Source organism: Priapulus caudatus, unplaced genomic scaffold (assembly GCF_000485595.1).
Source record: "Priapulus caudatus unplaced genomic scaffold, Priapulus_caudatus-5.0.1 Scaffold618, whole genome shotgun sequence".
Taxonomy (NCBI): Eukaryota; Metazoa; Priapulida; class Priapulimorpha; order Priapulimorphida; family Priapulidae; genus Priapulus; species Priapulus caudatus.
Genome location: NW_014577679.1, coordinates 122,409 through 147,408, shown reverse-complemented (window position 1 = coordinate 147,408; position 25,000 = coordinate 122,409). Strand labels below are relative to the sequence as shown.

At 46.9% G+C, this 25,000-nt stretch overlaps 1 protein-coding gene across 1 annotated transcript in view; it reads left to right on the top strand.

Annotated features, from left to right (window-relative positions):
* Positions 1–25,000, top strand: part of LOC106812193 (orexin receptor type 2-like) — a 49,276-nt gene that overhangs the window by 19,519 nt on the left and 4,757 nt on the right. Inside the window, exon 2 of the mRNA XM_014816017.1 lies at positions 15,167–15,557. Coding sequence (XP_014671503.1) covers positions 15,167–15,557 — 391 coding nt within the window. The remainder of the gene's footprint in view (positions 1–15,166; positions 15,558–25,000) is intronic.

Sequence of the window (25,000 nt, the reverse complement as noted above, 5' to 3'; positions counted from 1 at the left end):
CTCTTTATTCGCTAAAATTTTCTATTTTTACACATAACTTGATTTTTAAGCAGTTTTTTCGAGTTTTCTCGTAAATATGTAAATTAAAGCAAAATCCTGACGGATTGTTTTGGTCCATATTGTGCTTAACTGTGGCAAAAATTTTGTATCCTCACTCCTCTCTGGTAGTTGAGAAATATCCAAAATACCATTTTTACATAAAATATCAAAATTTGTGTGGTAACATAATTAGGGGCTGGAAATTTCATGAAATTTTTGGCTTGAGCATAGAGATATATCTCCTCTATAAATAAACAAGTAATTGATTTGATTAATTCGCCAATAAACGTTTAATCTTCACGAGAGCAATACCTTGCGCAAGTGGAGAGTATCCTTAATAGTCAGGGCTGTTAGGGCTATATAGGGTTGTTTAGTGCAGATTCTTCTAAAAGTACTAAATTTGGTCCAGAGGTAGCTTATACCATACTATTACGATTTCTGCGGCGCCAAGAAGGGCGCCCCTGGGGCCGCATATTGGCAAATCCAAGATGGCCGCCATCTGAGCTAAAGATCAAGTGTAGTTCCAAAAGGGAAAGGGCTAGTATGATAAAAGTTTATATATTTATGGGGTTTGTCGGGTCAGAGAATCTGATTATGATGTTCTTACATCGATTTGAGTTTTTTGGGCTGTTCAATGGTCAAATCCAATATGGCTGCCATACGGGAAAATGCTGTGATGTGTATGCTTAGATTTTCTAATCTCTTTCTATCTTTGGGGGGATGTAATGTTGGGATGAAACTAACTTGAGGGTTATCAATTATTAACATGCACACATAACATACTGACATACATTATCGTAAGGAAATAATAAAAGGAAGATTTAAGTACCAAAATATCTTGTAAATTTTTATTCTACGGAGCTCAAACATGGTGGACAATGGTGGACATGGCTTCAACAAGAATTATAATTTGCTTGATTTGTCTATTCCATATTAGTCATCTATTCCTACATGTATGTTAAGTTAACATAGTTACAGTTACACAGTTGTGTATAAGAGACAAATACAACAGGCAAGGCAGGCTTTCCGATATGGAATCTTTGGTTAGAAGTAATGACTGTCATGGTTTGTGTCTAGTTATATAATCAGTAATTTCGATGGGCACAACAGTGCTCTCGATATATGTATGGCCTGTGCCCATACATTTTAGCATTAAGTCCCCTAGTCGTTGCTGTCAACGTTGTTGCTACATCCGCTCTCGCATTTGCAGAGCATCGGTGAACTCTGACACCGGCGCGATTGCACTTGCACTTCCTGTGCATGACTTGAGGCCAGCTGCAGTGCAGCAGAAGGGTGCATGCTTCTGAAGCGTCACGGAGTGTAGTCCATAGCGGCTGCCAGGCACCCGTACCATCTTTTGCGCAGCCCACTCACTGAAGTCGGGAATTCGTTGCTGCACTGTGGTAGACTGATTCCAGTAGAGCTGGCCTGAAGTAGCGCTCGTTTGACATGCTGGAACAGTGCTGCTTGTGTAAGTGGGAGGTTCTCCAACATTCTGCTTCCAGTGGTGAATAGGCGATGCCGGCCTCGTTGACACACATCTGCACCACATCTCTTGCTGTACATGAGAACAACTAGGCATTCGATCCGCTGCATATGTATCGACTCGAGAGTGAAGACATCAGGGTTTCGCGTGAGGGTCACCAATGTGTCGGTTAACTTTGGTAAGCTGGCCCATGCTGCCCAGGCAGTCTTCTTTCCACAACCAAAAAACTGTGATGTTGTATCGCACCCGGTTAGGCTGTGGAAGAGGGGTCATGCGAAGGATTTTGAAGGACCAAGCTTGGTAAAGATGGATACAAAACAGCCTATATCCGAACCGTGGATAGCGATGTTGTTGTTTTGGCAGTCCGATTTTTTGAGAATCTCGGCCTATCGGAGCTCTGGGTAGGCCTCGGTAGCGGCAAACATTACCGTGACATTTCCGTCCATGTCATCTTCACCAAGCTTGGTTCTTCAAAATCCTTTGCACTACCCCTCTTCCACAGCTTAACCGGGTGCGATACAACATCACAGTTTTTTGGTTGTGGAAGAAGACTGCCTGGGCAGCATGGGCTAGCTTACAGAGTTAACCGACACATTGGTGACCCTCACGCGAAACCCTGATGTCTTCACTCTCGAGTCGATACATATGCAGCGGATCGAATGCCTAGTTGTTCTCATGTACAGCAAGGAATGTGGTGCAGATGGTGTCAACGAGGCCCGGCATCGCCTATTCACCACTGGAAGAGAATGTTGGAGAACCTCCCACCTACACAAGCAGCACTGTTCCAGCATATCAAACGAGCGCTACTTCAGGCCAGCTTCTACTGGAATCAGTCTACACAGTGCGCAACGAATTCCCGACTTCAGTGAGTGGGGCTGGCAAAAGATGGTACAGGTGCCTGGCAGCCGCTATGGACTACACTCCGTGACGCTTCAGAAGCATGCACCCTTCTGCGCACTGCAGCTGCCTCAAGTCATGCACAGGAAGGTGCAAGTGCAATCGCGCCGGTGTCAGGTGCACGATACTCTGCAAATGCGACAGCGGATGTAGCAACAACGTTGACAGCAACGACTAGAGTGACTTAATGCTAAAATGTATGGGCACAGGCCATACATATATCGAGAGCACTGTTGTGCCCAGTTGAACTTACTGATTATATAACTGGACACAAACCATGACAGTAATCACTTCTAACCAAAGATTCCACATCGGAAAGCCTACCTTGCCTGTGTATTTGTCTCTTTATACACAACTGTGTAACTGTAACTATGTTAACCTAACATACATTTAGGAATAGATGACTAATATGGAATAGACAAATCAAGCAAATTATAATTCTTGTTGAAGCCATGTCCACCATTGTCCACCATGTTTGAGCTCCGTAGAATAAAAATTTACAAGAATATTTGGTACTTAAATTATTTCTTTTATTATTTCCTTACGATAATGTATGTCAGTATGTTTATGTGTGCATGTTAATAATTGATAACCCTCAAATTAGTTTCACCACATTACACCCCCCCAAGATAGAAAGAGATTAGAAAATCTAAGTATAACACATCACAGCATTTGCCCGTATGGCAGCCATATTGGATTTGACCATTGTAACAGCCCGCAATGAAACCTCAAATCGATGTAAGAACATCATAATCAGATTCTCTGACCCCGAAAACCCCATAAATATATAAACTTTTATCATACTAGCCCTTTCCCTTTTGGAACTACACTTGATCTTTAGCTCAGATGGCGGCCATTTTGGATTTGCCCAATACGTAAAATCGTAATAGTATGGTATAAGCTACCTCTGGTCCAAAATTAGTACTTTTAGAAGAATCTGCACCAAACAACCCCTATATAGCCCTAACAGCCCTGACTATTAAGGATACTCTCCAACTTAATTAGCAGGTAAGAATTTGACGATAAATTTAGTCCCGTTAGTACTTACTTTTAATGTAAAAAATAACAACAATTTTTTTTGCAAATATACACTATAGAAAATTCGTGACGTAGTCAATTTAAGATACTAGGCTCACTGCTGTCTCACCAATCCATCTAATCTATCACACCATCCCGCGGATTTCGCATTTGACATAGGTGATGAGAGGGTAATCTATAGTCGTTAGTATACGAGTATACTAGTACGAGTACTAGTACTAGTACTATACTATACGAGTATACTATATAGTCTATAGTATCGAGCTGAACGCTCTGGAGTTCGAATCTAATCGTAGCCACGTTATTGTTGCGCACATGTGTGAAGAAGAGGCCTGGACAGTCTTTATGGGGCACAGCTCTACTGAGTTTTCCCACGTGGATTTAGTTTGCTGGTTGGATGTTGCCATTGTATATATAAAAAAGTTTTGTTACGAGGATGCTACACAAAGAAGCATGCAGTGAACTATTACATTATGGTTGCGTGTTCGTGCGCGCGCGCGTGTGTCTCTGATACCGATTCGTGTATGTCCAAATCAGCTGTGTATGTAGCGATGGCTTCATCTCCCTGGCGCGAGGCCAACAATCTTGCACGCACGTATGAGCGCACATCCATATCGGATGTATTCCGTAACAAGATGTACTAATGTGTCACACTTGTTAAGTAACGCCAAATAAACGAGGGAAACGTTAGCCAAACGCCTCCCGGAGCCAAGATGATCCTTTTTACATCAGCCCCTCTCTCGTTCTCTCTCTATTTTTTTTCTCTTACTCTCTTCCCCTCTCTCTCTCTCTCTCTCACGTTCTTTCGCTCTCTCTCTCTCGCGCTCGCTCTCGTTCTTTCTTTCTCTGTCTCGCGCTCTCTTCCACTCTCTCTCTCTCTCCCACTCTCTTGCCCTCTCTCTCTTTCTCTCTCTCTCTCTTCCTCCCCCTCTCTCTTTCTCTCGCACATATACGAACTCTCTTTCGTACTGCCCTAAAAGCCCGCTGTTCTCCTAACGCGATTTCGTGCAAGAGAGATGCATTAACGCTCACGCGTTGCTGCCATTTTTAAGCACGAGCACAGCCGAGCTGCCCTACGTGCAAAGACCTCTGGGCAGACAGACAGGCAGACAAACAGATAGACAGACTGACAGGCAGGCAGGCAGATAGACAGACTGAGAGGCAGGCAGGCAGATAGACAAACAGACAGTCAGACAAGCAGATGAACGAGTGCGCGTGTGCAACTGACGTCGCTTGCGCTGCGCACGCAGGCGCATAATTGACTAATGTATTTGAGTTTAGTATTAAAGTAAAAAATAAAACCCTGCCTCATGAGACAACGCCTGATCGACCACGCAGGAGGAGAGGATGACAGTAAACCATTATATAATGTCCGACTGGTAAGTTACACAGTGCATCTAGTCGGCGACGTCGGACTCGCTGCTGTCGACGTCATGAGCTAGCCAGCTAGCCGGCGTTTGCGAAATTGATATTGTGTAGTAGAAGATAAAAAAAAACTGTCGCCCGCTCACAGACACGCTGTGGCGACGTAATGGCTTCTACATCGTGCCTAATGGATCGCGAATAATAATTTTTGTGATACATGTATGCATGTGAGAGTGCATTAGTTCCATTTTCATCATCACTAATGTCTTCCTTCTTCACGTGATCCATCTCCGTATCCTCGTCGTCATCGCCGTTTGTCGTCGTCGCCATCATGACCGTTGTCGTCGTCGTCATCATGACCGTTGTCGGCGTCGTCATCATGACCGTTGTCGGCGTCGTCATCATCGTCATCTTAATCGTCATCATTAGCATTAATATTGTCATTGTCATTTTTATTATCATCATTTTTATTATCATCATTTTTATTATCATCATTGTTATCATTAATCGCCGTTATTGTCGCTGTCTTCATCATCGTCGGCGTCGTCATTATCGACATCGTCATCGTCGTCCTAGTCATCACCATCATCATCATCGACGCCGTCCACGTCGCCGTGCCTCGCGGACACACACGCACGCGCGCGCACGCACGCATGTACGTACACAAGCGCGCGCACGCACGCATACGCACACACAGACATGAATGCATGCCCTCACGCACACGCGCACAGTCATGCACGCACGCACGCACACACGCACACGCACACATCGGTACACGTGACTCCTGCGGTAATTATCAGCCGAATGCGTCATCGGCTTAAAACCGACGAATCAAAAATATTTTGCGCGCGTTTTTCACATGTTTATACACGCGCGCACACTATAGTGTGTTTGCTGTAATTCACCGGTCCCGAATCACACAGCAAAGGATTTCATTACGCATTAGTATATAGGCGGAGGTTCTTTCCCTGCCGCACTCCGCGAAGCTTTGGATTTATGATCACGAAACATTACGCGAAATTGTCTCGCCACAGAAAGGCGTTTATTTCTAATTAAATCTGCCGCTTGCAAAAATCTAGCGTAAAAGATGACGAGTCATGGATAGCGCTTCATCGATCGATCTCGCGCATGCACCTAATCAAAGCGCCTCCGGGCAGACTAAATAGAAACATTATCCGAAGACATTTGAACGCGCCTGACTTGCGGGCGTGTCTCTTCCACACTCCATCGCACAAATCTGAACGCGCGTTATTCAATTACTCGGCGTTTACCTCCGTAATAAAAAATACATTACGTGCGCCGCGGCGAATCGAATCGATTCCTAATAGCGACAAACTCAAGCAAACAGAGCAGCCCCGTCGCGCGTTCCACGCCACAGTAATCGCATAGTATAACCGCGGGAAGAGACGCAGCATACACGCACGCGGTGAGTGGAGTGCATGCATGCATGGTTCTCTTCAATCGCACCAGCTGTGCGGCTTGAATAATCTGTTTAATAAATTGATACATACATACGTACGTACGTACGTATGTGATGTGCATACATACATGCATACATACATACATACATACATACATACATACATACATACATACATACACACATACATACATACATACATACATCGTAATTTCTTACAATTTCTCAAGGTGCATGGAACATTTTACCAATTTAGTGGTGTCAGTTAGTCATGGATATGTCGCAGTAAGTACTAACAATAGATATATCACATACGTTCACCCATTTTACACACAGGCGGTCACTCATTGTGAAAAATAGAAAAACGCTGATTAATTTCCCCGTTTCGATTTCTGACATAGTAGCCGATGTATAAATGGATATTTCTCTGTGATTACAACTCGGATTAATTTAATTTTACACTCGTTTTAATGGTAACATTTTGTGGTAAAAAAGCCCGTCAGGGATTGTTATTAAGTGCCTTACTTTATTAGTTATGCCTCTTTATTCGCTAAAATTTTCTATTTTTACACATAACTTGATTTTTAAGCAGTTTTTTCGAGTTTTCTCGGTAAATATGTAAATTAAAGAAAAATCCTGACGGATTGTTTTGGTCCATATTGTGCTTAACATGTGGCAAAAATTTTGTATCTTCACTCCTTCTGGTAGTTGAGAAATATCCAAAATACCATTTTTACATAAAAATTCAAAATTTGTGTGGTAACATAATTAGGGGCTGGAAATTTCATGAAATTTTTTGGCTTGAGCATAGAGATATATCTCCTCTATAAATAAAACAAGTGATTGATTTGATTAATTCGCCAATAAACGTTTAATCTTCACGAGAGCAATACCCTTGCGCAACGTGGAGAGTATCCTTAATAGTCAGGGCTGTTAGGGCTATATAGGGGTTGTTTGGTGCAGACTCTTCTAAAAGTACTAAATTTGGTCCAGAGGTAGCTTATACCATACTATTACGATTTCTGCCGGGCGCCAAGAAGGGCGCCCCCTGGGGCCGCCATATTGGGCAAATCCAAGATGGCCGCCATCTGAGCTAAAGATCAAGTGTAGTTCCAAAAGGGAAAGGGCTAGTATGATAAAAGTTTATATATTTATGGGGTTTTCGGGGTCAGAGAATCTGATTATGATGTTCTTACATCGATTTGAGGTTTCTTTGGGCTGTTACAATGGTCAAATCCAATATGGCTGCCATACGGGAAAATGCTGTGATGTGTATGCTTAGATTTTCTAATCTCTTTCTATCTTTGGGGGGATGTAATGTTGGGATGAAACTAACTTGAGGGTTATCAATTATTAACATGCACACATAAACATACTGACATACATTATCGTAAGGAAATAATAAAAGGAAGAATTTAAGTACCAAATATTCTTGTAAATTTTTATTCTACGGAGCTCAAACATGATGGACAATGGTGGACATGGCTTCAACAAGAATTATAATTTGCTTGATTTGTCTATTCCATATTAGTCATCTATTCCTACATGTATGTTAAGTTAACATAGTTACAGTTACACAGTTGTGTATAAAGAGACAAATACAACAGGCAAGGCAGGCTTTCCGATATGGAATCTTTGGTTAGAAGTAATGACTGTCATGGTTTGTGTCTAGTTATATAATCAGTAATTTCGACTGGGCACAACAGTGCTCTCGATATATGTATGGCCTGTGCCCATACATTTTAGCATTAAGTCCCCCTAGTCGTTGCTGTCAACGTTGTTGCTACATCCGCTCTCGCATTTGCAGAGCATCGTGAACCTGACACCGGCGCGATTGCACTTGCACCTTCCTGTGCATGACTTGAGGCAGCTGCAGTGCAGCAGAAGGGTGCATGCTTCTGAAGCGTCACGGAGTGTAGTCCATAGCGGCTGCCAGGCACCCTTGCCATCTTTTTGCCAGCCCCAATCACTAAAGTCGGGAATTCGTTGCTGCACTGTGGTAGACGGATTCAGTAGAGCGGCCTGAAGTAGCCGCTCGGATTGACATGCTGGAACAGCTGTTGCTTGTGTAAGTGGAGGATTCTCCAACATTTCTGTTCAGTGGCTGAATAGGCCGATGCCGGGCCTCGTGAACCATCTGCAACCCATCCTCTGTCTGTACATGAGAAACAACTAGGCATTTCGATCCGTCATTGTATCACTCGAGAGTAAGACTCAGGGTTTCGCGTGAGGGTCACCAATGTGTACGGTTAACTTGGTAAGGGCTGGCCATGCTGCCCGAGGCGCAGTCTTCTTTCCACGAACCAAACAACTGTGATTTGTAGCGCACCGGTTGGCTCTCGCGAACGAAGGGGTCCATGCGAAGGATTTTGAAGGACCAAGCCTTGGTACAAGATGGATACAAAACAGCCTAGATCGAACCGTGGATAGCGATGTTGTGTTTTGAGTCGATTTTTTGAGAATCTCGGCCTATCGGAGCTCTGGGTAGGCCTCAGCGGGTAGCGGCCAAACATTTACCGTGACAACCGTCAATGTCATCCTTCGACAAGCTGGTCTTCAAATCGCTTTCGCACTTACCCCTCTTCCAGCTTAGACGGGTGCGATACAACATCACTTAGTTTTTTTGGTTGTGGAAAAGTAAGACTGCCTGGCAGCATGGCTAGCTTACCAGGTTAACCGGAACAATTGGTGCCCTCACGCGAAACCCTGATGTCTTCACTCTCGAGTCGATACATATGTAGCGGAATCGAATGGCGCTAGTTGTTCTCATGTACAGCAATGAACCGAGAACTGGGCGTGCAGATGGTTGTCAACGAGGCCGCGGCATCGCCTATTCACCACTGGACAGCAGAATGTTGGAGACCTCCCCACCTAACACACAGCAGCACTGTTCCAGATACTCAAACGAGCGCTACTATCACGGCCGAGCTTCTACTCGAATCAGTCTTACCACAAGTGCGCAACGAATTCCGGACTCAGTGAGTGGCGGCTGCAAAAGATGGTACGAGGTGCCTGGCAGCCGCTCATGGACTACACATCCGTGACGCTTCAGAAGCATGCCCCTGCTGCTGCACGCAGCTGCCTCAATGCATGCACAGGAAGGTTGCAAGTGCAAGCGCGCCCGGGTGTAGTGTGACGTACTCGCAAATGCGACAGCGGGATGTAGCAACAAGTCGTGACAGCAACGACTAGAGTTGACTTAATGCTTAAAATGTATGGGCACGGCCATACATTATATCCGAGAGCCACTGTTGTGCGCCAGTTGAACTTACTGATTATAGTAACTGCCGACGACGAAACCAATGACTAGTAAATCACTTTGAACCCATAAGCATTCAACATGCGGACCAAGCCTACCTTGCCGTTGTACTGTTCTTTATTTAAACACCAACTGCATGTAACTGTAACGATGTTACCTAACGTTCCATTTGAGGAACTAGCATGATAGCTATATGGAATAGCAAATCATAGCAGAATTTAATTCTATGTTGAAGCATGTCCACATTTGTCCACCACTGTTTGAGCGCCGTAGAATGAAAAACCGTTACAAGAATATTTTGGGTACTTAAATTATTTCTTTTTATTAGTCCTTACGATAGATGTATTCAGTATGTGTTATGCTGTGCAGTTAGAATAATGATAACCCTGAAAAGTTTCATACCCAACTTATCACCCGCCAAGGAGATTAGAAAGAGATTAAGAAAATCTAAGTAATATCTCCACCGCATTTGCCGCGATATGCAGCCAACTGGTTGCATTTTGACCCAATGCAAATGTAACAGGCCCGAAAAAACCTGCAATCGATGTCAAGAAACATCATAACTCAATTCTTTGACCCCGAAAACCCCATAAAATATATAATTTTATTCATACTAGCCCTTTCGCCTTTCTGTAGTACACTGGACTCCTTTAGTCTCAGATGGCGGCACATTTTGCGATTTGCCAATAGGGCTAAAATCGTACATAGTATGGGGTACTACTCTGCGTACAAAAATCACTACTTTTAGAAGGAACATCTGCCACCAAACACCACCTATATAGCCCGAACAGCCAGGCTGACTATAAGGATCTTCTCAACGTAGAGATAGCACCGGTAATGTAAATAGACAGCATAAATTACGTCCCGTTGGATCGTACGCGACTTTTAATGATAAAAATATAACAACAATTTTTTTCAATGGCAAAGTCATTAACATAGAAGAAGATTCTTGATTAAGGTCAATTTCAGATATAGGCTCACTGCATGTTCTCACCAACCCGATCTATCTATCACACCGATCCGCAGATTTCGCATGCGCTTGACATTAGGGTGCAATGACTGAGGTGCGGTAATCTATCAGTCGTTGACTCAACGAGTATACTAGTACGAGTATAAGTACTAGTACCTATCTATACGGGTCATACTATATAGTTCTATAGTTACGGCTGCTTGAACGCCTCTGAGAGTTCGAATCTAAGCGTAGCCAGTTATTGTTGCCGACACATGTGCTGAAGAAGAGGCCTACTGGTGCGACAGTCTTTATCGGCGGCACAGCCTCTACCTGAGTTTTACACGTGAATATTATTTGGCTGGTTGGATATGTAGCCATTGATAGTATATACAAAAGTGTTGTTACGAGGATCTCACAAAGAAGCATTGCAGGGGAACTATTAGCATTATATGCGTTGGTTGCGTGCGCGGCAGGCGCGGCTTGTGTTCTGGATACCTGATTCGTCTATGGTCCGAAGATCAGTCGCTGTATGCTAGCGATGGCTTCCATGCTCGCTGGCGCGAGGCCAACAATATTCACTACGTATGTGGCAGAGTATCGGAATGTTTATCACGCATACAGAGATGCATAAGCTCGCACACTTGTTAAGTAACGCCAAATAAACGAGGGAAACGTTAGCCAAACGCGAACCTCCCGGATGCAAGAAGATAGCTTTGACATCAGGCCCCTCTCTCGTTCTCTCTCTCATTTTTCTCTGTCCTCTTATCTCTCTGTCCCCCTCTCTCTCTCTCTCTCTCTCACGCTTCTTTCGCGTCATACTCTCTCTCGCGGCGCGCTCTCGTTCTGTCGTTCTCGTGTCTCGCGCTCTCTTCACTTCTCTCTCCTCTCTCCTCACTCTCTTGCCTTCTCATCTCTTTCTTCTCTCATCTCTTACCGCCCCTCGCTCTCTCTCTCCGACATTTATCGAAGACTTGCTTTCAGTACATGCCCTAAGAGCCGTTGTTGGCCTAACGCCTGATTTCGCTGCCTAAGAGAGGAGCATTACGACGCTCACGCCGTGCTGCCATTTTTAAAGCGACGGAGCACAGACCGAAGCTGCCCTAGCTGCAAAGACCTCGCGGCAGACAGACAGGCCAGACAAACGAATAGACAGATACGTCTGACAGGCAGGAGCAGAAGGACAGACTGAGATGGCAGCAGGCGCAGGGTAGACAAACCCAGACGGCATCAAGACAAGCAGGGAATGAACGAGCCGTGCGCAGGTGTCCAACCTGGACGTCGCTTGCGTGCGCAACGCAGGCGCGATAATGACTAATGTATGTGAAGTCTTATTGTATTAAGTAAAAAGAAAACCCCTGCCCATCATGAGACAAACGCACCTGATCGAACCACGCCACGGAGACAACCGAGGATGACATAAACCATACATATATAATGTCCCGCACTTGGTGAAGTACTAACACACAGTGCATCTAGTCGGCGCGTACGGACTCGCTGCTGTCGACGTCAGTGCGCCTAGCCAGCAGGCCGGCCAATGGGCGTTGGCGACAATTGATATATTGCCGCTGTAGTAGCAAGATAAAAAAAAAAACTGCGTACGCGCGCTTCACAGGACACGCCTGTGTGGCGAGTAATGGCTTCCTACCTACATAACGTGCCCTAATGGATCGCGACATAATAATTTTAGTGTGAACAATGGGATGCAGGTGAGAGTGCATTAGTCTCCGCTTCATCATCACTAATGTCGTTCCTTTTCACGCTATCCGTCTCCGTATCCTCGGCTCGTCATCGCCCGTTTCTGTTCGTCGTCGCGCATCATGCACACGGATGTCGTCGGTCGGTCGCATCATGAGCCGGTGTCCGCGTCGTCAATCTATCGACCGGTTTACCATTGTCTGCTCCGTGCGTCATCATGGTCTCATCTTAATCGTCATCATTACGCACATGTAAATATTCGTCAATTGTCAATTTTTTTTAATCATCCATAAGTCCTCTTATCATCATTGATTATTATCGGATCATTGCTCTGATATTAATCGCCGGTTATTGCGCTGTCTATCATCATCGTCGGCGTCCTGTCATTATCACATCGCATCCTTCGTGCGCTGAGTCACATCACCATCATTCAATCATCGACGACCGTCCACGACGCCGGCCTTGCCTCGCGGACACCACACGCACGCGCGCGCCAGCACGCAGGGTACGGACCACAGCGAGCCGCACGCACGCAACCGACACCACAGACATGACTGAATTGCCCTCGACGCCACCACGCCCACAGTCTGATTGCCCGCACGACGCAACATCACGCACACCGCCGAACATCGGCACGTGACTCACTTGCGTGTAGATATCAGCCGAATGCGTCATTCGGCTTTAAAACCGACGAATCAAAAATGGTTTGCGCGAGTTTTTCTACAGGTAATCCACCAGCGCGCCACACTATAGCTTGTTTGCTGTAATTCACGGTCCGAAGCACACAGCCCAGCCAAAGCGATTTCAATTACGCATTAGTATATAGGACGGGACCGGTTTCTTCCCCTGGCGCCACTCGGAAGCTTTGGATTTATTGATCACGAAACCATTACGCAGAAATACATGTTCTCGCCACAGAAAGGCGATTATTTCCTACACGTAAAATCACTGAATCCGCTGCGCAAAAATCTAGCGTTAAGAGATTGACCGAGCTCCAATAGAGATAGCGCTTCATCGATCGATCATCGCATGCACCCTAAGCACTTCAAGCGGCACTCCGCAGCACAGACCTAACGTCGATCGACAGCACGTACTCCGAAGACATCTTGAACGGCCGCTGGCGACTTGCGGGACGGTGTCTCTTCCACACCCATCGCACAAATATCTGATAAACTGCGACGGTCTATTCAAGTTTACTCAGGCGTTTACCTCTCTAATAACAAAATAATTAACGTGCAGCCGCGGCGCGAATCGAATCGATTCCTGAATAGCGACAAACGTCAAGCAAACCAGAGCAGCTCCGTCGAGCGCGTTCCGCCACAGTAATCGCTAGAGCGTATACGCCGGAAGAGACGCAAGCATACAAACGCACGGCGTAGTGAGTGTGATGCATGCTGCATGGTTCTCTTCAAACGCACCAGCTGTGCGGCCTTGAAAATCGGTTTTAATAACATTATGATACCTAACATGACGTACAGGACCGTACGCATTGCTGATGGGGCCATACTACATGACTAGCATACATACATACATACATTATCCCATACATACCATACATACATAATACACATCAGTAAATACATACATTAAGACACCATAGGGCGATACATAACATACAGACATAATCATACATACGTACGCGTACGTACGTACGTTAGGTCGTGACTACGTGCTCGTGCGTGAGGCGGCGCGGCGTGCGTGCGTTGCGTGCGTGCGGTCCAACGCAGGTCCTCTATCTGAAACTATTTTCCGATGACTAATATCTAACAAAAGTCACTCAGAGTCCGCACTAATAACATTTCGAACAGAGCTAAAAATACACAACTGCCTCTCCGTCGTTGTCATCGGAATGACAGAAGACACCATTCGTCAGTAGCCCAGGACTATTAACCTGATAAAATAACTCATCCAGCCAAAGCAACGGCATATCACGCTCACAAGATCGAACAGCCAATCGCCGACACTTAGTTAAGAGACCCTTGCCGTCTGTTCAGCCATCTTCCCATCTCGTGGTGACCAACCGGCTATCATCCCTATTTCTTACTATTGCAAGCTTTTATGTTGCCACTGTTACATGCAGTTATGTTCGTGTAAACTACGCGCTTACATTACATATTAATTTGTTTTATACAAATATTTATACAATTTATTTAGTATTACATTACATTACATATTATTTATTTTATAAAAAATATTTATACAAATATTTATTATTACATTACATTACATATTAATTTATATTGCAGCGATGTCTGTCGTTTCCTGTGATACGTAACGCAAATTAAAGTCAGCTCCCACTGACGGCTCCTAAATGGCTCTGTCTTACGAATACCCCTAATCCTATACTCTTATCCCTACCCCTCCGCTATCCCTGCCTCTACCATTGCCAGTACTTTACCCCTACTCTACTCCTACCCTTCTCTTATCCTTACACTTACCTTAGCCCTATCACAACCAATACCCCTAATCCTACTCATATCCCTACCCCACTTCTATCCCGGCCTCTACCTTCACCCCTACACTTATCTCTACCCATACATCTATCTTTACCCCTACCTTCCCCCTACACTACTCCTACCCTTCTCTCTTCCCAACCCTTACTCTTATCCCTATCTTTACTCGTACCCCTACACTTATCCCTATCCCTACGTCTATCCCTACCCCTACATTAACTCCTACACCTACCCTAACCCCTACCCCTATCCCTAACCATACCCTTACCTATTTTATAACAGCTACCCTTACCACTACACTTATCCTATCTCTATCCCTACCCCTATCTTTAACCGTACCTTATCCTTACATTTATCCCTACCTTTACCCATACCTTAAACCCTAACGACTACCCCTATCCTACTCCTACCCCTACTACTACTTTCCCTACCTACCTCTTCCTCGACCCCAACCCCTATATCATTGTTATTAATATTATTATTGTTAATATAATTATTATTATTAATGTCATTTACATTTTCATTACTATAGTATAATTATGCTTCATTTGACGCGTTGCAGAACGTCTCCATATCCGTGTCCATCCTGACACTGAGCGCCATCGCCGTGGAGCGATGGTACGCCATCTGTCATCCGCTCAAGTTCAATAGCACGGCGACGCGTGCCAAGCTGATCATCGCCTGCATCTGGATGCTGAGCTTCATCATCAGTGTGCCGGAGCTGGTGGTCAACTACGTGAAGCCGAAGTTCGAGCCGGAGCTGACGCGTCTACTGTCGCAGTGTCACGTCTGGTGGTCGGCGGAGAGCGATATGGTGTACCGCTGCACGCTGCTTGCCGTGCTCTACGTGATGCCGCTGCTGCTGATGTCGGGCACTTACACACTGATCGCGCAGTGCCTCTGGTCGAATACGATACCCGGCGCGCAGCAAGGCGCAGTGTATAAGGCGCAAGGTACGTGTGTGGGGGGGGTGGGTGTGTGTGTTGTGTGGTGTAGTTGTTGTGTGGTGTGTCCGTGGTGTTGTGTTGTGTGTTGTGTTGCGTGCGCCGTGTGTGTGGTGCTGTGTGTGTGTGTGTGTGTGTGGTGGTGTGTGTGTGTGTGTGTGTTTGTGTGGCGGGCGAAGCGAGAGGGGAGCAAGCGTGCGCTGGTGCACACGACGCCAGGATGAGAGCGTGCGTGCGTGCGTGGAAAGAGATGGAGCGTGTTGTCGTGCGTGCGAACGCTGGAGTGCGAGAGTTAGCGTGGCGAACGAGGATGCGAGCGTGTGTGCGTGCGTAGCGAACGCGGATGCGAGCGTGCGGTGCGTGCGTGGCGTGCGCAACGAGGATGCGAGCATGTGGCGTTGCTTGCGAACGGGACTGCGAAGCATTCGTGGTGCGCTACGTGTGAAGCGAGGTCTCATGCGAAGCGTAGGTTGTGCGTGGCCGTGCGAACGAGGATGCGAGCGTGTGTAGCGTGCGTGCTGAACGAGGATGGCCGAGCATGTGATCGTGCGAACGAAGGATGCAGACGTGTGGGTGCCGTGCGTACGAACGAGATTGAGCGAGCGTGTGTACGTGACGAACGAACTAGGATGCGGAGGCCCGATGTGTGCGTGCGGCGTGCGCGAAAGCGAGGGATGGGCGAGCAAATGTGTGCGTGCGAAACGAGGATGCGAGCAATGTGTGCGTGCAGGAACGAGGATGGAGCGGATCTGTACGTGCAAAACAAACTAGGATGCGAACGTGTAGTGCGTGCGTGCCGTCGCGAAACGAGGAGTGCGAGCATGTGTGGCGTGCGACGAGATACCGAAGCATGTGTGCGTGCGAACGCGTGGATTGCGAGCGTGTGTGCGTGCGTACGAAGCGAGGATGCGAGCGTTGTACGTGCGAGCGTAACAAGGATAGCGTAGCGTGCGTGGCGCTGCGTGCGAAACAAGGGTTGCAGAGCGTGGTGTGTGACGTGCGAAGAAGGGGTGCAAAGGCGTGCCGAGGCGTGGCGCTGCGAACGAGGATGCGAGCGTGCGTGCGTGCGAACGATGCGAGCGTGCGTGCGTGCGTGTGAACGAGGATGCGAGCGTGCGTGCGTGCGAACGAGGGTGCGAGCGTGCGTGCGAACGAGGATGCGAGCGTGCGTGCGTGCGAACGAGGGTGCGAGCGTGCGTGCGAACGAGGATGCGAGCGTGCGTGCGTGCGAACGAAGGTGCGAGCGTGCGTGCGTGCGTGTGAACGAGGATGCGAGCGTGCGTGCGTGCGAACGAGGATGCGAGCGTGTGTGCGTGCGTGCGAACGAGGATGCGAGCGTGTGTACGTGCGAACGAACGAGGATGCGAGCGTGCGTGCGTGCGTGCGTGCGAACAAGGCTGCGAGCGAGCGTGTGTGCGTGCGTGCGAACGAGGCTGCGAGCGTGCGTGCGTGCGTGCGTGCGTGCGAACGAGGATGCGAGCGTGTGTGCGTGCGTGCGAACGAGGATGCGAGCGTGTGTGCGTGCGAACGAAGATGCGAGCATGTGTGCGTGCGAGCGAAAGAGGCTACGTGCGTGCATGCGTGCGTGCGTGCGAACGAGAATGCGAGCGTGCGTGCGTGCGTGCGTGCGAACGAAGACGCGAGCATGTGTGCGTGCCAACGAGGACGCGAGCGTGTGTGCGTGCGAGCGAACGAGGCTGCGAGCGAGCGTGCGTGCGTGCGTGCGAACGAGGATGCGAGCATGTGTGCGTGCGAACGAGGATGCGAGCATGTGTGCGTGCGAACGAGGCTGCGAGCGTGCGTGCGTGCGTGCGAACGAGGATGCGAGCGTGTGTGCGTGCGTGCGTGCGAACGAGGATGCGAGCATGTGTGCGTGCGAACGAGGACGCGAGCGTGTGTGCGTGCGAGCGAACGAGGCTGCGAGTATGCGTGCGTGCGTGCGAACGAGGCTGCGAGCGAGCGTGCGTGCGTGCGTGCGAACGAGGATGTGAGCATGTGTGCGTGCGTGCGTGCGTGCGTGCGTGCGAGCGAGCGTGCGTGCGTGCGTGCGAACGAGGAAGCAAGGAAAATGCCTTTTATTTTGACAGCTGGACGCCATCCTCGCCCTGGCCCATAAACGCTGTGATTAACCAAGTGCTAGTTGCAATAGCAGTAGTTAGTTCAGTACTTTACTCGACAATTTCACGGACGTCGATTCCGCGCCACGCCTCTCTTTAGGTCTCTGGGGGGAGGGGGGCAATGATAGACATTTTCTTGAGGAGGCCCTACGTAGGAAATCATAGCTGCCGGTATGTCGCCGTGTTTTTACTGCACAGCGATAAGTACCGAGCGCATGGTTAGCGTTGTCGCCAGGGATTGACTAATGTTGAAGCGCAGTCACGAAGGCACGAAGCGTCGTAAAGAGTGAGAGTGTGTGAAGGGGTTTCCCCCTCTCCCTGGTGGGTGTCCGGGAGGGCTCCCCGAACATTTTGAAATGATACATTGAAAATGGTGCACGCTGGCGAGATTTAAAATGAAATTGAAATGAAAAAAACATTTGAAACACAGTAGGCCTACAAAGTACATTGCAACTGTTTAATTTCATAATTAAAGAAAACAATCCGGAAATAATGTTGAAGCCCCTAACATTCGGGTCTCCGCCTCACGACGTGCAGGGAGAGTAAACCATTGCCCATATAAGAAGCTCGTACTATTTGCACTATCTGCCCTAGCGTGAATCTCATCCAGTTTCAGCCAATCAGCATTGCGTTAGGACGGCTGAAAAAACGTTTCGGATAGTAAGGAAATTCCCCTTCCTAAAAAAACTGGCCATTTGGCTTGCACGCGTAGAAACTCGATGTATAAACTCATCCAGCTTGACTTGTGCATCTTACTATAATTTGGCGAATGTTGTATGTATGTATGTTAATGAAAGGCTCCGTCAGTTTTGATCCAAATAGCGCCAAATTCACAGAATAGATCGATGAATACCCGGGACGGGTTATAAACTATACTCGGTTAAAAACGGTAAAAAAGGCTTAAAAAAGACCAACAAAAGAGGTAAAGATTTGCCTGAAAATAGGGGGCGCTATATCTTTGCCTTGCTAATATTTTGCCGTCTGTGAACGTTGTGCTGCATGCACAGACGTTGCATGCATGCACAGTTTTTGTAAGCCCAATAATGTAAGTAGAAATAAGAATGTAATAATGAAGTTAAATGTCAATGTCAAGGTCAATCTCTTCTCTTATCTCTCTGGGTATTGAACAATCGGTACCACATGTATCACAGTCACTAAGCCCGCGCTTAGCGCGGGTTCCAGCTAGTATTTCATAATATCAAGAGCTAATAATACCTAGAGTGTACAACGGAAAAACGAGAAAATAGTGCTATTTCACGACAACATTATTCTACTTTGCCTGCGAGTCTAGGCTGAGATATTGGTTTCTAAACTTCCCCTCCCACATGCCTCACGCCGCCTCGCATCCAGCTTATTCACCAACCTCGACGCCCCTAAGCATTGCTTCGTCAAAGTTCGGTTTTTCCGCGATAACTTTATGAATGAACGGCGTTTCGGTTATCATAGGTGACTTTTGAGGGCATCGCCTATGCCCTTATCTTCCATTATCTTTTCTAGCCCGTCTAATGCCCGTCATGATGGAGCCGGCAATGTTTCTCAATTAAGTGTCTACAACGCAGCTCAGATACTATATGGTGTAGTATGAGTACCAAATTTGGGCATGTCACATCAATTATCCTCCAAACGGTGACGGAAACGATAGCCGAAATGCTTAGGGCGTGTAGCGGTTGGTGACTAAACGGGTACGAGGCGGCGTGAGGCATGTGGAGGGGAGGTTTAGGAGACCAATATCTCAGCCTAGAAGTATCGTATTGACAAGCGCGTTGTCTTGTTTTAGAGAGCAAAGAATTCTGCTTAAATGCAATACCATAAAATTATTTAGACTCGCAGGCAAAGTAGAATAATGTTGTCGTGAAATAGCACTATTTTCCCGTTTTTCCGTTGTACACTCTAGGTATTATTAGCTCTTGATAATATGTGTATACAGATATCTGTGCCCTGACCGACCTAGCAGTGATATCGCGGGAGCTGTGGGCATCTTGCCAGATCGCCATATTGGCCGGTTGCCATATATTGTCGGTTTATTCCCATTTCGCCATTTCCCACTTCGCCATTAGCCATATCGCCATTAAAAATTCCCACTTCGCCATTTGCCATTTCGCCATATCCCGTTTCGCCATTTCCCACTTCGCCATTTTCCCATTTCGCCAGTTTTCCGTTTCGCCAGTTTCCCATTCCGCCATTTCGTCCTATCTCCCCGACCACCCCCTTGTTTGAGGTGGGTTAAAAGTAGGCCTCTGTAATGAATAAGTTATAACGAATCTTTAGATATAGAGTCAACTATTTATTTGAAGAACAAGAAGGCGAAATCGTACATATCAAAACATATGGATCATGTACAGGCACCCTAACCCTAACCCTAACCCTAACGACCTAGAAATGACTCTTTTTTTAAGAATGAAAGGATCAATTTCGTGAAGGGGGTGGAAGCAACATAAAATATTGGCGAAATGGAAAACTGGCGAAGTGGGAAAATGGCGAAATGGGAAAATGGCGAAGTGTGAAAATGGCGAAATATCAAATGGCGAAGTGGAAAACTGGCGAAATGGGAAGACACCATAGCCTCGTTCACACGAGACCTCGTATTTATGAAATACGGTATTTGCGAAATACCGAATCTGAGGCAAATACGCGGCCGAGCGTTCACACGCTGATTCGCGGCTCCAGAAATGCCGTATTTGCCGACGCCTGCGAGCTGCTTTAAACAATCAAGCGAACAATGTCGAAATAAACAATGCAATGCCGCACCAACTGCCGATAAAATACGTAGACGTCGTCCGCCCGCCTCGCAACAGTTCTCCACTGCGTTACACTGGAACTGTTGGCGCAACCAGTCTAATAAAATACGCAGGCTTCAGAAATCCGGTATTCTAGCGTTCACGACGAGGAAATGCGCGGGTCCAAGAGATTCGGGTATTTCCTCAGCCACGCGCAAATTATTTCGGGTCGGAACGCGCGTTATTTACGCCTTGAGAGGGTCTATGTCTCCCCGGGGATTACTGCCGGAAACGTACCCTGGGTACGCGTCCGGTATGAGCCGGAACTACCCTGGTAGCTATCTAATACTGGGCGGACGTACCTCGCCTAACTACCACTACGGGAGTCTAGAGGAGTCGCTCGCCTACTCCTAAACACCGAAGCCCCTAACCCAAAGCCTGAGCCCTTACACCCCTAACCGCCTAAAACTCTAATCTTTACCCAACCATATTCAAATAGTGACGCAGGGTAACGTTCCGGGTATTTACCGCGACACCGTACCCAAGGTACGTCCGGCAGTACCCTGGGGGACATGCACTCTGAGCCGTATTTACCATTGGCAAATACCGGATTTGTTTAGATACCGTATTTCTTGGACCGCGCATTTTGCCATCGTGTGCGCTAAATACGCCGATTTCTGCTACGTGTGAACGCAGGCTCATATTGTCGCTGTGTTAATCGCGCTTTCCTCAGCATTCGTTTGCGCTTGTAAATTTCACTTGGTGTCCAATTTCACAACCGGGTCGTTACAAATCGCGCCGCGGCAACATTTTAATCGCTTCTTTTAATTCGTTTCGACCAAGATGTCGCTGAAGTCGAAAGAGGACCTCAGGCGGTCGAGCAGACAGCTGTTGGGCCGCGACGCAAGCATAAATGCTCATCGCTGTCGTCATCTTCTTCGGAGTCTGCTACCTGCCGGTACACATGCTGCAGGTGTTCAAGTAAGTAAACCACAGAGACGACAGACATCTGGGGACCCGTTGTCACCGACACTTTACTGTATGAGCAAGGTTAATGCGATCATAGTAGCCAAATATTAACTTTACCTCATTAGAATGTTGTTGAAGGTAACGCATCGTAGCTACGAGCTAACAAACGATAAAGTGAACTCGGCTTAAAGGCTTAATACTTTCCATCGATTATGCAAAGTTGACGAATGCTACCGTAACTGGCACCTTGGTAGTTAATAAGTACATTACCTTATGTAGCCAAAACGCCGTATTAGAATTTGTCCATTATCACTGGCTTAATTACTAAGAAATGTCTAAATGAAATCGTAAATTCGGTAATCTGGCCCAACGCTAAATTATATTGCCCAACAAAATAACACTCGCTTTCGGTCTCGGCTGACCTCACATGTTGCTCAGGATTTGTTGAGCATCGAATTGTTTGTCCCGGGTAAATTGTTTGCCTAGTGACGGCATTGACGGCTATCCTTTTCACATATTATATGTTGCTTGTAATCTCAAATCTTCGCTATATTCTTTATTCCCGATCCCAAGGGAGTAAAACCTACACGTACGAATGCGCACGAGACCCAGGATCGAAATCACTGCGGCCGAGCATACGTGCGAACATGTCCGGTGCACTATAATCTGTATGACACCGCCTCGCCGCGTTACGGCCGCGTCATGCGGCGTTGTAACTGTCAACAACGCGATTTATTTGACCGCGGATTTCAACTTGGCTATTTCTTCAGTACAGCAGTGATCATTTGGACAAACTATACGCGTTTGGGCTATATAAGGTAATTGTAACTTATTTAACTAACACGAAGGTGCCGTCCTGTAGCCATTCGTTCTAAAATTGCCATAATCAATGCGTCGTCTGTATGCCTTTAAGTAATTGATGTTTAAAATTAATGTCATAGTATACTTACTGAGTACAAAACTGACGTGATGACGTTTTACTCTCACTGCGTGACACGGCGCCTCAGTGCCTTCAAAACAGCGAAACAAGAGAGCAGTCGCCGCATATCTCATTGGGGCCACATTACCAATGCCCCTTTTTCATAAAAAATATAGCGTGTCACTGAACATACGAAAGGTAGTATCACTATAATCGGTAATTTTTTTGTCAGTTTCTGTTTTTCGTCGTTGTTTTGTAGATACATAGGAGACTATTGGATATCGTAGACTCTGTTTCGTCTAGAGATCGTTTCTGCTAACGCGTTACGCAGTAAAAGTAATGTTATGACTTATGTTAGACTAATAGTTCTGAAATGCCCTCACTCCTTCCTTGGAGGACGAGTCGTGGTGGTTAGTGGACCTGTTTAGTGTAACGCGCTTACACCGTATCGAGGTGTGGTGGCGGCGGCAGGTGGGAGTTGGCCCGGCGGTGCTACATATCATTCTCAATATACGCTACATCTTTCTTTTGCGTTTTCATATTTTTATCTTTTATTCTTTTCCTTTGTGTTGTGTGTGTGTCGTATGGTCACTCTCACAGCACGCCGCATTCGCACCTTACGTCACGCGCCACGGGGGGATTTGCGCGCGAGTGTAAAGCTGAGCTATGGGACTTGAAACGAGAACTGTTGCAGAACGGGCGCCAGAGAAAACGGAGAAACGCCGGTTGATCGCAATTCAGATGACGTCAGAGCTCGCTCGCTCAGGGCGGAATAACGTCGGATGGTTTTGGCCTGCAAATTACGTATAGCTGCATTACCATGGCGTCACACTTACGGATCACATACCACCGCACTATACGTCCACTCTCGCGCGAGCTACGTCACCACACGTGAGCCATGGCGTCACCGCATAACGCTGTTTCGCTTCTTCAGTTAGTCATTCAACGCATTGTCGGAACTGAAATTATTTATTTTCTACGCCAACATTTCGCTCAACCAGCGTGCCGCACGCACGAATTCACGTGCGAACTACGTGTTGCAAGCAGCTGTCTGCTCTCTTGGAATAAAAAATAGAGACGATAGAGCTTATGTTGGTAAGACGAGAGTGAACGAAGTTTTTGTATGAACGAATTCCCCGGCGTAAATCCCAGAGATTCATCAAACGGCCAACATATCGAGAAGATGTTTGCAGCGCTTTTTTTTAATAGTTAACGAGTGCGACCGACATTTCTTGCCCGGGTCGCACGCGCATGGCACAACGACCTCACCAGCTCGAAAGCCGATCGTCTCGATAATTCATAATAATTAATTATTATTGTATTTTGTAAGGTTTGGTGCTGGTATGAATGAGGGCAACTACGATGCACGGCGTACCTTCCTATACGAGAACACATGCACGCCGCACACACGCACACGTACGCACGCATGCACGCAACACGCACGCCAACACTCACACACACACACACACACACACACACACACACACACACACACACACGCATATATCATATATATTGATATACAAATATATACACGAACGCGGCACGGCGCATGCATGCATCCAATCTCACATTTCTCGACTCTCGCGCGATTTCGTAGCTTCGTTGAATTTACTTCGAAGGAAGTACAGGTATAGGGACAGATAAGGATAAAGTGACATCACTGATGACAGCAGCTAAACCTACAACGTCGCCTAATGGTAGGACGGAAATGAACCTGTTCTTGTCTGTGTATGTCATGATCAAGATTTAGCGCGGCGTCGACAACGACAGTTATTATTGCGATGATGATGTTATGACGATGATGATGATGAAGATGAAGATGCTGATGACGATGATGATGATAATGATGATGACGATGGCAATAATGATCATCATCATCATGCGAAATAGGCGTGATAACGTAATAGCTAACTTTACGATACTCAGTCAACCTGCGCATCTTGTATTTTGCGATGAAAACGCGCGGATGATAATAACAATCTAGACGATAGCCAGCATCTATATATATATATATATAATTGGGGTGGTATTGTATTTCCGCGCTGGCGCCCACGCTGTGGGCTTCAAGTTGCGGGTGAACTATCACCGGTACACGCTCGAGCAGCTATCATCGCATGTGCTGTAGCGTACATGTCAATATGTGTATGTATAGGTATAGTTACTTGCGGACATACACACGCGCGCGCACACACACGCACACACACACACACACACGCGCGCACGCACACACACGCACGCACGCACGCACGCACGCACGTACACACACGTACGCACCCCCCCCCCACACACACTTATACTCGCAACTATGCAGTATAATTGAATAATATATATAGCAATCTATATGAAAGCGAGCATACAAGCGGAGAGCGAATAGCACTTTTAACGCGACAACACCATCAACACTGTCGCGTCTATTTCTTACAAACGCAGCCCGATTTTGCTAATGGCGCATGTGTCGTCGCTACCTTTGAAACGCGAAGACACACACGGGCGCGCGCCGAAGTAGAGATGTAGAGGCGATTACAGTTCTCTCGCGCTCTTCTTTTTCTTCCATTCTTATTCTCTCTCCCTCTCTTCTGTCTCCCCCCCTCTCTCTCTCTCTCTCTCTCTCTCTCTCTCTCTCTCTTCTCTCTCTCTCTCTCTCTCTCTCTCTCTCTCTCTCTCTCTCTCTCTCTCTCTCTCTCTCTCTCTCTCTCTCTCTCTCTCTCTCTCTCTCTCTCTCTCTCT